Source organism: Anser brachyrhynchus (assembly GCF_964034855.1).
Source record: "Anser brachyrhynchus genome assembly, chromosome: 1".
Classification (NCBI taxonomy): Eukaryota; Metazoa; Chordata; class Aves; order Anseriformes; family Anatidae; genus Anser; species Anser brachyrhynchus.
In genome coordinates, this window is record NC_137694.1 from 184,853,360 (window position 1) to 184,868,128 (window position 14,769).

The following is a 14,769-nucleotide window of genomic DNA, read 5'->3' on the forward strand; positions in this document are numbered from 1 at the left end:
TGAAAGAATGAAGACACTATATTTGAGATGAACTCCAGTTTTAAGTTTAACTACGTTGAAAAAGATTCTCTTCCTTTGAGGGGATACAGCGTACTCGGGCAGCCAGGGCTCAGCCTGGGTTATTAGTGCTCCAGAATATTTTATGTCCTACTCCTTTTTGTGAGATATTACTTTTCTATGTTGTGTGTCCTGCCTCAGCCCTCTTTTCTTTTTTCCTTTCCTTTCCTTTCCTTTCCTTTCCTTTCCTTTCCTTTCCTTTCCTTTCCTTTCCTTTCCTTTCCTTTCCTTTCCTTTCCTTTCCTTTCCTTTCCTTTCCTTTCCTTTCCTTTCCTTTCCTTTCCTTTCCTTTCCTTTCCTTTCCTTTCCTTTCCTTTCCTTTCCTTCCCTTCCCTTCCCTTCCCTTCCCTTCCCTTCCCTTCCCTTCCCTTCCCTTCCCTTCCCTTCCCTTCCCTTCCCTTCCCTTCCCTTCCCTTCCCTTCCCTTCCCTTCCCTTCCCTTCCCTTCCCTTCCCTTCCCTTCCCTTCCCTTCCTTCCCTTCCCTTCCCTTCCCTTCCCTTCCCTTCTCCTTCCCTTCCCTTCCCTTCCCTTCCTTCCCTTCCCTTCCTTCCCTTCCCTTCCCTTCCCTTCCCTTCCCTTCCCTTCCTTCCCTTCCCTTCCCTTCCCTTCCCTTCCCTTCCCTTCCCTTCCCTTCCCTTCCCTTCCCTTCCTTCCCTTCCCTTCCCTTCCCTTCCCTTCCCTTCCTTCCCTTCCCTTCCCTTCCCTTCCCTTCCCTTCCCTTCCCTTCCCTTCCCTTCCCTTCCCTTCCCTTCCCTTCCCTTCCCTTCCCTTCCCTTCCCTTCCCTTCCCTTCCCTTCCCTTCCCTTCCCTTCCCTTCCCTTCCCTTCCCTTCCCTTCCCTTCCCTTCCCTTCCCTTCCCTTCCCTTCCCTTCCCTTCCCTTCCCTTCCCTTCCCTCCCTTCCCTTCCCTTTTTTCTTTTTTTCCACTGGGTGATCATTTGTGCTAAGGAGCATCCCACAGACACAGCTTGGTGTGCATACCTACCTTTGGGGTTCATCTTTGAGTTTCGTGATGCTTTTCTTTGCTAATAAAGGCAGTGAAAATTGCAGATCTGGCAGCAAGGGCTTGCACGACTCAGGCGTGGCTGTAGGCACGCCATGCCCTGCCTACCCACCTGGGTGCTGCTGCCACAGCCTGCCTGAAATGCATTCTGTGCTTGTTTGAGTTCATGCCATCCTTCCAAGGCTGGGAACATCCCCTTCCCTCTTTTTTCTGCAAGTCCTACTAGATCCTCTCCAGTTATTTCATGTTCTCCAGCTGTCACGCTCCGTTGCTGCCCATCACGCACGGGGACATCCTAGGCCTGGGGCAAGGCTGCAGCAGCAACCAAAGCAACCCAGGCAGATGGCTCCAAACACGCACCTTTGCTTGCCCTCCGTGGTGGTCTGTCTTTGAACTGCTATGAAAAGGCTCTCCTGGCCTGAGTGGCTGGCTGGAGAGTAAGCTAAAAAAGTTAAAAGGCTGGCTCCCATCCTGAACTAAACAAGAAGCTGAATTGTCCTCAAAAGCTCTCAGAAGCTTCTCAGTGCAGGCAGGGCTATTTGTTTCCAAAAAATGTTATTTTTAAGGTTCCCTTTTGCCACTTATAGAGGCTTTGAAATATCTTAAACAGAACTATTAACTTGATAATTGTCTTTTGCTATAGAAATCTTTGAGTAAATGATCTTTAAAAGCAAACAGTGCAGTTACTAAAACAACAACATAAAAAAGAAACAACAACACAGAAAGCAGTGAAATGAAAAAAAAAAAAGCTTTGTCAACTAGTTAATTGGCCTTAGGTGGCATCATTTCAGCATCTGGCTGAGTGTTGACATACAGTGCCAACACTATCAAGAAAAGTGTTTAGAGGGTATGACAATTTATTAGAATCTTATTAAAGGCAAGGGCTTCAAAGCTGTATTTTTATGAGCAATCTATCTGACAAAGCCAGGTTCTTTGTTCACAGATTCTCTGCAAACAACTCCGAGATTTTACCAGTTAAGTTTTTTGACTGTGGCTGAGTGCAGTTTTTGTAAGCTTGCCTAAGCTACAACTGCTGAGCTCTCAGATAAATGAATGAGTCAGCCTACGTGCTAGTAAAGGAAGTGTTTCATCAAGGAACTTTTCCTCTCTGGTGCTGCCCAGCTATCTTTTATTCTTAATTCTTTGTAAGCCTCTCGTGATCATGTCAAGGTCCACATGTATTCTGTCTAACCTAAAGGCCTGTTTCAGACCATGCAGGGACCCTCTGGAGTCGATGTAGACAAGCAGGAACTTACAGGTTCCCAGACCACCTGGGAGCAAGTACCTGCTGCTTCTTATTGCTTGAAAAGGGCAACCTAAGTAGTTATTTGGGATCCCTTCATAGTTAAAGGAATTTTAAAATAGGTGCTGCCAGGGCAGGGTCCACCATATGTACCTTAGATGACTACCTTTGGATGAAATACATCACGCTTTATAACTCCCCTTTGTCTCCTGAGGGAATCTGGAGAAGTGGTCCAGTGTGGATTTCTGCACTGTGGATGTCCAAAGAGAGTTGAAATTAATATAACTTCCTGCAGTAAGTGGGCTGACTTCTTACTTCTTCCAGTGAGCTAGGAGAGCTCCTCATTACCAGGACATAAGCTATTTTTCTCTTGAGATTTTGAGCGTTGTAGTTGTCACAAGGTCATAGAATCATAGAATGGCTCGGGTTGGAAGGGACCTTAAAGATCACCTGGTTCCAGCTCCCCTGCCATGGGCAGGGACACCTCCCACCAGAGCAGGTTGCCCAAAGCCCCATCCAGCCTGGCCTTGAACACCTCCAGGGATGGGGCATCCACAGCTTCCCTGTGCAACCTGTGCCTGTGCCTTACCCTCTGAGTGGAGATTTTCCTCCTAACCTCTAATCTAAATCTCCCGTTTTGTAGTTTAAAACCATTCCCCCTTGTCCTGTCATTGTCTGCCTGAGCAAAAAGTCACTCTCCATCTTTTCGTAAGCCCCCTTTAAGTATTGAAAAGCTGCAAAGAGGTCACCCCGGAACCTTTTCCAGGATGAACAACCCCAGCTCTCTCAACCTTTCTTCACAGGAGAGGTGCTCCAGCCCTCTGAGCATCTTTGTGGCCCTTTTCTGGACCCGTTCTAACAGCCCCACATCCTTCTCGTGCTGGGGGCCCCAGACCTGGACGCAGGGCTCCAAGTGGAGCCACACAAGGGCAGAATAGAAGCTTTCCTGCCCCCATCCTGCACACCCGGACAGCATCCCTGTGCTTTTCCCAGGCCACGTGTCCCTGCTTTCACTGCCTGTGCATTTCCACATTATATCTCAGTCAGACCAGCAGGTCCTTGCTCAGCCGTGCTGGTTCTCTGCCCTCTGTGCCTGCTTTTTTACCCAGAGGGATGGACAGTTCTTGTGCTCTAAGGAAAACATCCTTAAAGAGTTGCCAGCTCTGTTCAGCTCTTTTGTCCCTGAGGACAGTGTTGCAGATCTCATACACTAGGTCTTTAAAATAGCTTGAAGTTCGCTCTTCAGCGAAGCATTGAAGAGGTATTGGAGGAGGTATCGGTTCCTTTTCCATTGTTCCACCATACATTCATGCAGCAAATTTGAGTTTTGATTAAACAAAATCATGCAATCCTCCAAAGAAAGGGAGATTTAGCCATGGGAGTGTCTGGAAACAGCAGAGCTGGAGAATTTCAAAGTTGTCATTTCCTTTGCCATTTTTACACTTCTGGACTTTATGAGACACCGTGCATTTAATTACATACCAAAATGCCCATGCAACTGACTTGACCAATTATAATTAAGCAAAATAGCTTGATCTGTACATGTGAAGGAAAGAATATATTTTTTAAAAGACCTTGAGAAAGTCCTATCCATACAACAGACAGAAAGAAAAAACCTTCACCAAATTCATTACTGCATATTAAACTATTTGTTCAGCTGCATTTTTACCTTACATAGTGCACTTTCTTTGTTTCACGAAACTACTTTAATCCTTTCTGGATGCATTCCAAGTTTTGACTTCTTTTCCTGCTTTTGTAGCTGATTTCACATGATGGTTTTTCATTGTGTAACTGCGTCAAGAAAAAAAAAAAAAGATTCTTCAACTATTTAATTTATCTTGGCTTTGTTTCAAAATAATCATGCCTTCTTATTAATTAGCTGATTATCTTTTACATTCATTTGTGGCTTTCATATCTCCAAATCCCTGTATATTCCTTAACTTCACATTCCTTGCTTTCTTCACTGATTACTTTTTCCAACACCCTCATTGATTACATGAATTCACATTCCCCTGTAGTACTGGACTCTCATATGAAGCTGTTAATTAGAGTTCCTGCACAGGCTTTTGCAAGAAAGAATTGTAGGTTTTATTTTTAAAGCTGTATCATTTGTATTCTTCAGCCTGGGTAGTTCTAAAAACCTTTTTTCTTCATCTTGGAAAAGAGGCTGTAGCTAGGGTTAAATGATTATAGAGTCTGCCAAATACTGGCAGTCTGCACGCTCAGGATAGTCTTAACATTAACAGCAAAGAAGGTGCAAATATTTAAGAAACTAAGTCTTGCAATTAACAAATTTGCATCCAAGACACTTTCATATTCTGGATATTTTCCATAAGTGTCAATTATTAGTTATTTTAGATGAACATCATATGTTATTTCCAGGACCTTGATAACTATGTGTTTTTTATAAGACATCACGAGTAGAAATCCTGGTAAAACTCTGTTTCGGCAACTGGATCCTGGCACAGCTCCACAAGAGATCAAGTATCCACAGAGTTTCTGTTGCCAAAGTGCACTCACTCCCAGATCTGTCTTAATGTTTATTTGCCTTATATTTTGGAGCGTGAGAGGGAACTAGGGGACTCATATCACAGCCTTGAAGATTACCTTAGAAATCAGGACAAGGCATAGAAGTGTTTTCTAATAAGCTCATCCATCACTGCAAAACTAACCTTTCATATTCTTTGACTTTTTGAATGTAGCAAGTACTGTCTTATATTCTATGGGACTCCTTTCTGTTGAGTCTTTTTTTGGTACTGTCCTCATTCACCTTGCTTTTGTCCTTTAACCTGGGGGGCTGCAATTTCTTTCAGTCCTTTTATAAAGGAGAGGGACATAACATTGCCACTCTTGCCTCCTTTTATTTGCTTGGAAAGTGGCCGCCCAGCCCTATAGCTGTGAGACCTGCGATTCTCTGACTTCAGAGTTAATCCTGACACTCTTTTACTGCCAATCCCAGTAAAACCAAATGTGAAAACAGAGTTCTTAATGGCCAGCTACAAATTTACCTGAGCTGACTTGGACAGTCCTGCTTCGCTGAGTAACCAGAAGGCAAGTGCTCCAATTATTTATGCTCTCCTCCCTGCCTTCCCCTCTCCTCTCCGCCCACCTTTCCCCCAAAAAAGGTCCAGAACTAAAAAGAACTGAAGCCACAACTTCTCCTCCATACCTGTTAGGTAAAGACTGTTTCGTTAAAAGCAACACCACTTCTGTGCAGAGAAGGAAGCTGCCGTGGGCACATCATCTCTATCAGCTAGAAGAGTACTTGAGCTGGTGGGGAATTTACTTTGGCGTGAAACCAGATCCAGCAATCTTATGAGCGAGAACACGTACACATTGCATGCCTCTCCACACCCCCCAGCAGACTGGCACACCTCTACACATATATATATATATTCCTGTGCTCCCTTGAGGAAAACAACAGCTTTTGTGTTTGCATGAAAATTGACAAGTTTTCACTTAATTGTTTTAATTCTATCAGGTAGTCTTGCTTTTCATTTTACAGATTTGACATAACTAAGGAAAACGGGAAACTGCAATGTAATGTTTCTAACACTTAATATGATGGGCTCTATGGAGGCAAAATGCCCTAGTTGATGGTCAAATTTAATCCCAGTTCTACAAAGCGCATAACCATCTGCTTGCTTCTGAATACATGACTAGTCCCACTGATGTCAGTGAAATAAAAGCTGAACATGAGAAAGGGTTCTTCTACAGCACCTGTTATCAACTGTTATTACAATATTTGTAAAAAAATGAAGTTAGAAAGCAAAGTCTATCTTCTCTATGATAAAACATTTCTATAGGTGTATTTCTTCTCATTTTGTGCTACATTTAATTACTCATCAACCCTGCTTTTTATAAATCTTCATGTTTCTTATAAATTGAGAATATCACAGTGAAACAAAAGTGATTCTGCAATTTAAATTGCAGTTCAGTTATCCAATTATTGACAACCAACTTTCTTTAGGGTACCGTGGATTAAAATAGCTCATACACATATTAAAATGAGAATACCAGATCAGAAAAATTAACTTCAAATTTATTTTTTTTCCTTGTGCAATACAGAGTTATAAAAGGGGTACCATTATTTCAGTTTGACATGTGGCTAGCAACGTAGACAACCATTCAACAGGTACCTTTGAAATGGATTCTCTCTGGTCTTATAGCTATACTTAGCTATGAACTTAGGACTTAGCTATACTTAAAATGAAAAGTATGGCTAAATCCTATACCCTCAGACACCTTCCCTGCTGCAGGTTCTTATTCAGCACAATAGCTTGAAATGCTGTTCTGCTCAGCGTCATCCAAGTACAGATCAAACTATTCTGTCTGAGGCCTCCCATTGCTCCTGACACAGGCTGGAAATAATGGCCAGGTTTATTGCTGTGTTATTATTGCTCTAAGGTCAGGCTCCCTACTCTTTCATCCATTGTTCTGCACTCTCCTGTTCTTGCATTTGTTCATCTTGACCCAGCTCACACTTGTGAACTACATTGCATTTGTTAGATCAAGGGGCTGCCTGCCATGCCTTAGAGCACTAAGTAGGACAGTGGTCCTTAGGGTAAATGGAGCATGGTATGGAGAAATAAATGTTATTCTCCTCATCCAAGACTGAAATGTGCATGTTGTATTTGTTGGCACGTCTCTGACACTGACTTAACAGTTCTTTCTTTCTTCTTAATATGTATCAGGTGCTCTTTCCCCCTCTCCCATGGTTACTGCACAGAAGTTAAAATAACACCATGCAAAAGGTGAAATTTACTTCATTCTGTTCCATATAGGTCACAGCTTTGGGCAGTGCAAGCAGGCAAATCTTTAAACTATTTTTAAAGTAGCGTTTTAACATTTATTTTCTCTACTTGGAAGCATCACAATGAGAAAGATTTAATTTTTCAAGCTGCCACTACAAGTCTTTAGTAGTTTTAGAATACCTAGCTGTTCAAAAAAACCTATCAGGTGGATTCCATAGTATCAAAAGAAATGCTTTAGCACCTCCCACTCTAGTATAAGTACTATCATTTTCAAAGCAGCCCAATGGATTTAGACATACAGTATCTGCTTAATTCTGGTTTTGAAATTCTCAACGTAAGTCATAGATGTGTGTGTACAGGCAAATGAATTGTTCTAGACAGGTTTGTCTAGGAGCTGCTGTGCAGTCAGATAAGGATCAGTGTCAGAGACATTGTCAGGCACTTGGTGGCTCTCTGTGGTTTCTGATGGTCTTCTCTGTAGGAAGTCAGACTCTTTGTGTGGTCTTCTGTAATGGAGCCAAAAATGGTGTCGATATACAGAGCATAACAAGATTACAAAAGCAAATAAATCTCTCTACTGCAGCATATTAAGGAGAGACACTAATGAGCCCAAACCAAGGTCTCAGCTCCTGAAGTCCTCCGGTCATGTCAGGATTTTTGTTTCATTCGACCTTTCATTTTAATAAAGAAATTGATACTTTTGAAGAAAAGATGCAGTATACTGCATGCTGTGGTGTCATCCTGAGGTCTTCAGAGCAGCCACGAACATAAGCGTTGCCTCCCACTGACATCTCTTTACAAGGCTGCCAGTATCCTGCAGACAGTCAATGGACGTGCTGTTTGCCTTCAGGCATGCTAATGCTTTTAACATGTTGGGGTGTATAGACATCTTGTGCATCTTGTGCCTAAGGCAGGATTAGCAGACTTGATAATTGCCTGACCCAAAGCCTGACCCTAGAGCACACCATTAGGACAGAGTATGGACGTGCCACCTGTTTCAGCTTTTTCTAGGTGGAAACTGTTGTTACCTCCTGTTCTCTGGAGGGGAGGAGAATGGGTTTTTCTGCTTTTTCCAGAGGGCGGAAAAGAGGTGTTGTATTGCTGCTTGTACCTTACTGAGAGCACTCACTGTTCAAAGCAGGGAGATGTCACCCAAAATGGGACACTTCAGTTGGAGAAGGAGAACTTCAGTTGTAATGAGTCCCAAGCAGTCAAAATCAAAATGACCAACATGGTGCAGCCAAAGTGAAAGTGACTTTTGAGATGGCATGAAATTCTGAGGAGTAACAGCAGTCACCTTTTTATTTTCTGAGAGCTCTGCAAGGAGGCTTAGTCTCTTCAGTAGCTGTTGTTTTTGTGATCATCTCATCTACTGCAGGCACAGTGATGCCTGGAAGGGGAGCAATGACTTTATGGTTCGCTGTGGGATTCCCCAACACTATTCACTGGTGATGACTTTGGCTCCCTATGGATACTGAGGCCTTTGAATGCATTCAAGGCTATATTGTTGTGACACTATTAAAACACATTGAATTAAAGATCTGTGAAGTTTTAAGTAATGGGTGGAAACATTGGGTAGGGATAAGGAAGTGTCTCTCTTTTTGCACTTTAATTAAACCTTGTGCTCACTGGCACTCTGACCTTAGTGGGAGTTAAGGATCAGTTCTTACGCCTCTTCTGCTTGTGGTGGCAACTTGTGAAAGTACTGGGATCCACTGGGATCTTTACTTCCACTGCACCAGCACACAACCATTTTGCTGTCATTATTAGTCCTATACTGTTACGATACCATTGGAGTGCTGATGTCTCCGTCACTGCTCTGCGTGCACACTGCCTGCTGACCCTACTGGCAGGGTACGTAAGAGGCAGGACTTGTAGATTCCATTGTCATAGAAGTCCCTGTGCTCCTTTGCCCTAGAGAGCCTCTATTTCGCCTCTTGAAAATCCAGTGTCCTGCTCTGTCTCTCACGCCATATCATGCTCTGCCAGATGGAGACATCTGCCATATGATCCTAATGCATGGGATTGTGGAGCATGGCATGGCAGGTATAGCTGTGCTGCTTCTGATGCCGCCCCAAATCAGTCTTCTTGGAAAGCAGTTTTCAAAGCCCTTTCTCATTGTGTGACTACACAGGCAGGAGCACCTCCATCACAGATGAACCCACACATCCCGAATATATGCTTAGAGGTCTGGTAGCTCATTTGTTTGGTCAGTAAATGCATACCACTACAGCAGAGATTTAGGGAGAGAAAATAGCTCCTAAATAATTCTCTGCCCTGCCTTCCTCGAGGTTTTGGTTGCAGGGGCAAAGCAATAAAAGAAGGCATTTCAATGTGGCCTGGTCAGGATTTATGCCAGTGGTAGTGGGACATGATTGTCCTTATCACTTGATGGCTTGCAGTTGGGTTCAGTTTGAGTGATGGAAGAGGTGGATCCACCCAGCTCCTTCTGAAGGGAGCCAGGCTCCATCTTGTATGACATGCAGTGGCACTGGGTGTACTCCTGGAACAAACAAGTGAACCCTCAAAAGCTGTCTAGAGAAGGAGAAAAAGAGAAAGGGGGGAAAAGCCCTCTTCTGACAGCAGCTGCTGTGGAAAATGGTGCCACAGGCTCTCCTTGGCCTTGGCAGGCCAAGGGGCGCCTTCTCCACTGCTGACATATTTTTGGAAACAACAACCTCTGCTTTCCCTATCATGTCGCTCTCTGTTTCCCTTGCAGGGACCTGCGAAATTGGCTGGGCCTACTACTGCACAGGCGGGGGCGCAGCCGCAGCCATGCTGGTGTGCACCTGGCTGGCCTGCTTCTCGGGCAAGAAGCAGAAGCAGTACCCCTACTGAGCGGCCCAGGGCACGGGCCGCCGCCAGGAGCATGAGGGGCTTGCAGGCGCCTTCTGGACAACAATGACAACAAAAAGGAAATTTTTAAGTGCTTTCACTCTGAAATGGTGCAGGGAGGGATGGTGGGTGGTGCTGGGAGCCCTGGGGAACGGGGTGGACTGTGGACCAAAGCCACCCCACCAGGCTGGATGGGGAAGGGCTTCTTCACCAGAGCGCACCTGTGGTCTACTCCACAAATACATGACTGTGTAAGCAAGGAAAGCTCCATTTTGGCAAATTGTGACATTCTGAGTGCACCAATTAATTGAGGGATTGGTGAGAAGATGGTGCTGGAGGCCTGGGGTAGTACCCGGTGGTCCCTTCAGCATGGTGTTCCTGAAAGCACACACACACAGATGATGACCATGGCACAAAATGAGTAGAGAGGAAACCTTTTTGGTGCGATTCTTCTTTCTTTTCCTTTTATTTTTTTTTTTTTAACTTCTTTTTGGTGGTTTAAAATTCAGTGTTACAACACTTTTTAATCTATACATTAAACTTAATAAAAGGACCAATAAGCCACTTTATCAGTATTTCAGTATTTTGTATATTCTCTACACATTTCTCTTCCCCAAACATTTAGCCACTGCTTATTCAGCCTTATAGATCTTTTATTAAGCCTCTGTGTTTTCAGCATTATTACAAAAAATGCAACATAATAACTTGGCATATGTAGCCTTTGCCTATAGTACTTTTATGAAGTGCAGTAAATGGACGTTTTTCTGTCCATTGAAAATTCCACTTACAGTACTGTAGAACTCTGTTGGTTATGTATGACTGACAGGAAACTTCTTCCAGACATAGATTTTTGTCGCTGTTATGTTTAGCTCATTGATGTTGTATTGTGCTGTACCATGTTTATTATTTCAATATTCATTTTTGTAAAAAAATATATATATAAATGTGCTATTTTATGTTTGTATTTGAAAAATCTCTGTAAATAAATTTTTCCTTGATCAATATTTGCAATTTGTGGTTATGTCACGGAAATAATCATGACTTTTAAACCATGCTATATCCTTTTTCCCTGTAAAACACATACACTTAGGGTTCAGTTGCATTGCCTGAGGATAGATGTCTATTATCACTTGAGACGTGCCAGCATATCCAACATTTTTGCCTGATGCTGTTAGGCGTGATGCAGGACTTCAGGAAGACCTTCTGCATTCTGGCTTGGCAGCTGTCGACTCAGCATCTCATACAGTGCTGTGTACCCCTGTTTAGTTGACTGAAAGAAGCCCTTCCTTTTTTAATAGCAGCCACATTGATTAAATGCCTGCCAGGAGGTAATCCCTCCACAAGGCACTGGCACTGTGCATACAGAACTCAAAACAAAACAAAAAAGTTATTTTCTTTAAGAAAGAAACTTGAAGAATGGGAATTCGTAAGAGCTTTTCAATCATGGCTTTAACTAAAGTTATGCCCATTCAAATGTGTTTTTCTGCTCTGTTTTCTCAATATGATATTTCTGTCATTGTGTATTTCAAAGCTACCATGTATGTTCTAGTTACAGTTCTTCTGGTTCATAACACTTGAAGCTCTTGTAACTCTGAAATTGTGCGGTTGCTCCATACATTACACTAGGCAGCTTTTCAGAGGTTTATAGAAATAGCAACGTCAGTTACAGAGATCAATCCTGATATTGCTGAACTGGATTTTACTGAGTTTCATTATAAGCTAAGCAGTATTTATTCACTTTATGGTGCTGTGTGGTGAATATAAAATTGTACTTTACCCTTCGCAAATTAGCCCATAATAGCCACATCACATCCAACTACATTTCTGCTGAGAACCACGCCAACCATGCCATGCCAAGTTTGTCTCCCTGTAAGATCTTCCAGTGGCACCAGCAACAGTGTGACATGGAGCACTGCACTCTTCCCTCCTGTTTCCAGGTTTTCTAGGCTCACCCCTTTTCATGAATGCTCAGGGCCCTTCCAAACCTGCTGCTTGAGGTCAGTGGCATTCCGTATATCTTCATGGTAAGTACAAGTTTGCCCCTTGAAGTTGTGGATTGATGCTTTATTAACACCAAGAGAGGTATAAACACAACTTTGGCTGTGGTTCCCCTGGCACCAGCTAGATCTTTGGCAAGTATCTCAATAGAAAAATGCTGCCTTTCAATGGCCTGCAACTGTGGAAACATGTCTTTCCTTCCACTGATACTGCAGTTCGCTGTACAAAGTTTCAATGACTTGGCTATAAAAATATGTGTTATTATTCTAAATTTGACCGTCCCTAGATTATATCCTTGTCCTTGCATCATAGAGAACATTGTGAATTTGTTTAGATCTTCCTGTGGTCAGGTTCTGGCTTGATTTATCATGATAAACTGGAACTATGCAAGTACTTCACGAAGAAAATTATTTTTTGTTACAATACCATGCAATGCCATGACTGACTCTGAATCCGTATACAATCTCCTTTTTAATTTGGACTTGAATGAAGTACTGATTTTTAATAATCAGGCCAATGATATATATGCTGCACCTGCTCTGTAGCTGGTTGTCATATAACCTTCAGCTGCTGTGATATGAATAAACCAATCACAGCTTAATTAGGTTTGTCTATATTTGTTCATTTTCGTTCTGATATCCATTTGCACTAGAATATAAATAACATTTATTATCATGGTTATCACAGCTACAAACTCCAATAACTTTGAACTGGACAAAAGACTGCTTTCAATTTCTCAATATGAAGTGCCAATTAAATATTTACAATATTTACTATATTTAATTTTTCATTTATTTATTCCTGAAGATGAGGAGCTTGGCCTTACATTTGTCAAAACAAAAGATGTTAGCTTGGGCAGACTCCTAGATTATTGAATTCTGTCTCCGCCATTACTGGCAATTGTATCATGTAATCCTGTTCAGAAATTTATCAAGCTCTATTTTAAAACTATTTAAGCAGTTTCCCCTCTTCAACTACATTGTTATTTCAAAGTCTCACTCGCTGGGTAATTTGACATTTTCTGTGTTCCAGGTAACTCTTTATTCCGGAGCTCACTCGCAACGTGGATATCAATGGTCACAGTATGCTTCCAACAAATACACTGAGCAGCAAGTTTCCTCCCTCACTCCTAATACTGGATCTATATAGAAACAAGTTGTATGGCCATACACTACTGTTCAGTATGAGATACTACCTTAAGATAAGTCACTGGATAGCTACAACAGGATAAGTCAGGTGGGAATGGTCCTCAGGAGGTCTCTAGTCCAACCTTCCGGGTCATCATTAATACCTCCGCCCCTCCCCCCCCCCCCCCCCCCCAACCTGTCTTTTCACCAAACCAAATAAATCCCAACCCTTGGCTCCTACAGGACAGACAAGTGCCACAAGAAGAGGACAATCATTTGTCTCCAGATACTGTCTCTGCTCCTGTCAATGCAGCCCAAGAAGCTGTTGCCCACCATTGCTGCCAGGTCACACTGCTGGCTCCTACATAGCTTGCTGTCCCCAGAATCCAGGTCCTTTCTCCAGAGCTGCTCCATGGCCATGCAATCCCTGGCCTGTGTCACGGCAGGGGCTTCTTCCTTCGAAGGTACAGGACTTGGCATTTGTTCCTTGTTGAATTTCATAAAGTTCCTGTTGGCCTGCTACCCCAGCCTGTCTCAGTCCCTTTGAACGGCAGCCCTGCACTTGAGTGTGTTGACTGGTCTCCCCGCCGTGGTGTCATCTGCAAATTCGATGAGAACACCCCACCTCTCCAAGTCATTCATAAGGCCATTAAACAGGGCAGGCCCCAGGATAGACCAATGACAGCCCCAGACATCCGAGTCTAGCCACTAACTAAGACTCTCCAAGTCTCACCATCCAATAAGGTTTTTACTTATCTGGTTGTCCACCTGTTCTGATCATAATGTCCCAGTCTGGGTACAAAAATACTTTGTGAGCCTGTGTGAAAAAACATATTAAAATCAGTGCAAATAATAACCACTGCTCTTCCCTCAATCACAAAAGCAGTTGTTTTATCACATAAGTCAATGTTTAGGTCTGGCAGCATTTACTCTTCATAAATGCACGCCAATTGCTCCCAGTCAGTGAAACGAGGTCACAGGGGGTTACCAGTGGGAATGAGACTTTGGGTTCCTGTTGCCATTGTGTGTTTAACTTTTGCTTTGAATACCCAAATATGGAAAAAATGGTCATCAACAAAGCTAGAAATATGCAGGGTAGAAGAAAAAAAGAGCTGTGGAGGTTTGGAATTTATACATAAATCTGAGTGAGACAAGTGAAGGTGGAGGAACTTGCTGCAATAGTTTGTTTACATAAGTGAGGTCTTTGGGAATGGCTTTAGGAGAACACAGATTGAGTAGGAAACTCTCCCACCCGAACCTCAGAGAGCTGGGGACTTTCATCTCCCAAACAGCATGGTGTTTAGTGCCACGTTTGCCATTATTTCCTGAGAGGGAAAGTGCAAATTCTGTTATTTAAGCATTAAGTAAGGGGGAAGCTTTCCTGCATAAATATGAGGCATGTGAAGGCCCTGTCTGGAGTTTGAGAGCACATTGTACTCTTTGTGTCATAACAGCCATTACTTTTCAAGACTTGCATGTTAACAGATGACTCAGTTTTTCACTAAATGCCATAGACTTTGCTCCCTCCCAAAAATACTAATGTATGTCTGTGGAAAAAAAAAAAAAAAAACTTAAAAAATGTTTTGACTCTGAAATGAGAGTTAGCTGGCTCCCGTATTGGTTAAACTCCATTTCCTTTTCCGTGATAGAAAATTCATAAATCAGTTGCAACTGCAATTTATCTGTCATTCTAGAGATTGAAATAGTCTATGGAAGACATCAAACTGAATGACAAGACAGATAATCTGTACAG

At 42.8% G+C, this 14,769-nt stretch overlaps 1 protein-coding gene and 1 long non-coding RNA gene across 3 annotated transcripts in view; one reads left to right on the top strand and one right to left on the bottom strand.

Annotated features, from left to right (window-relative positions):
- The window catches only part of LOC308177917, a 33,465-nt gene extending 23,698 nt beyond the window's left edge, over positions 1-9,767 (bottom strand). For both annotated transcript variants that reach the window (XR_013939489.1, XR_013939490.1), the window contains exon 1: positions 1,042-9,767. This is a non-coding gene — a long non-coding RNA (uncharacterized lncRNA). The remainder of the gene's footprint in view (positions 1-1,041) is intronic.
- Positions 1-10,895, top strand: part of LHFPL6 (LHFPL tetraspan subfamily member 6) — a 141,286-nt gene extending 130,391 nt beyond the window's left edge. The window contains exon 4 of the mRNA XM_080555808.1: positions 9,776-10,895. Coding sequence (XP_080411934.1) covers positions 9,776-9,894 — 119 coding nt within the window. The 3' untranslated portion in view covers positions 9,895-10,895. The remainder of the gene's footprint in view (positions 1-9,775) is intronic.
- The last annotated feature ends 3,874 nt before the right edge of the window (positions 10,896-14,769 follow it).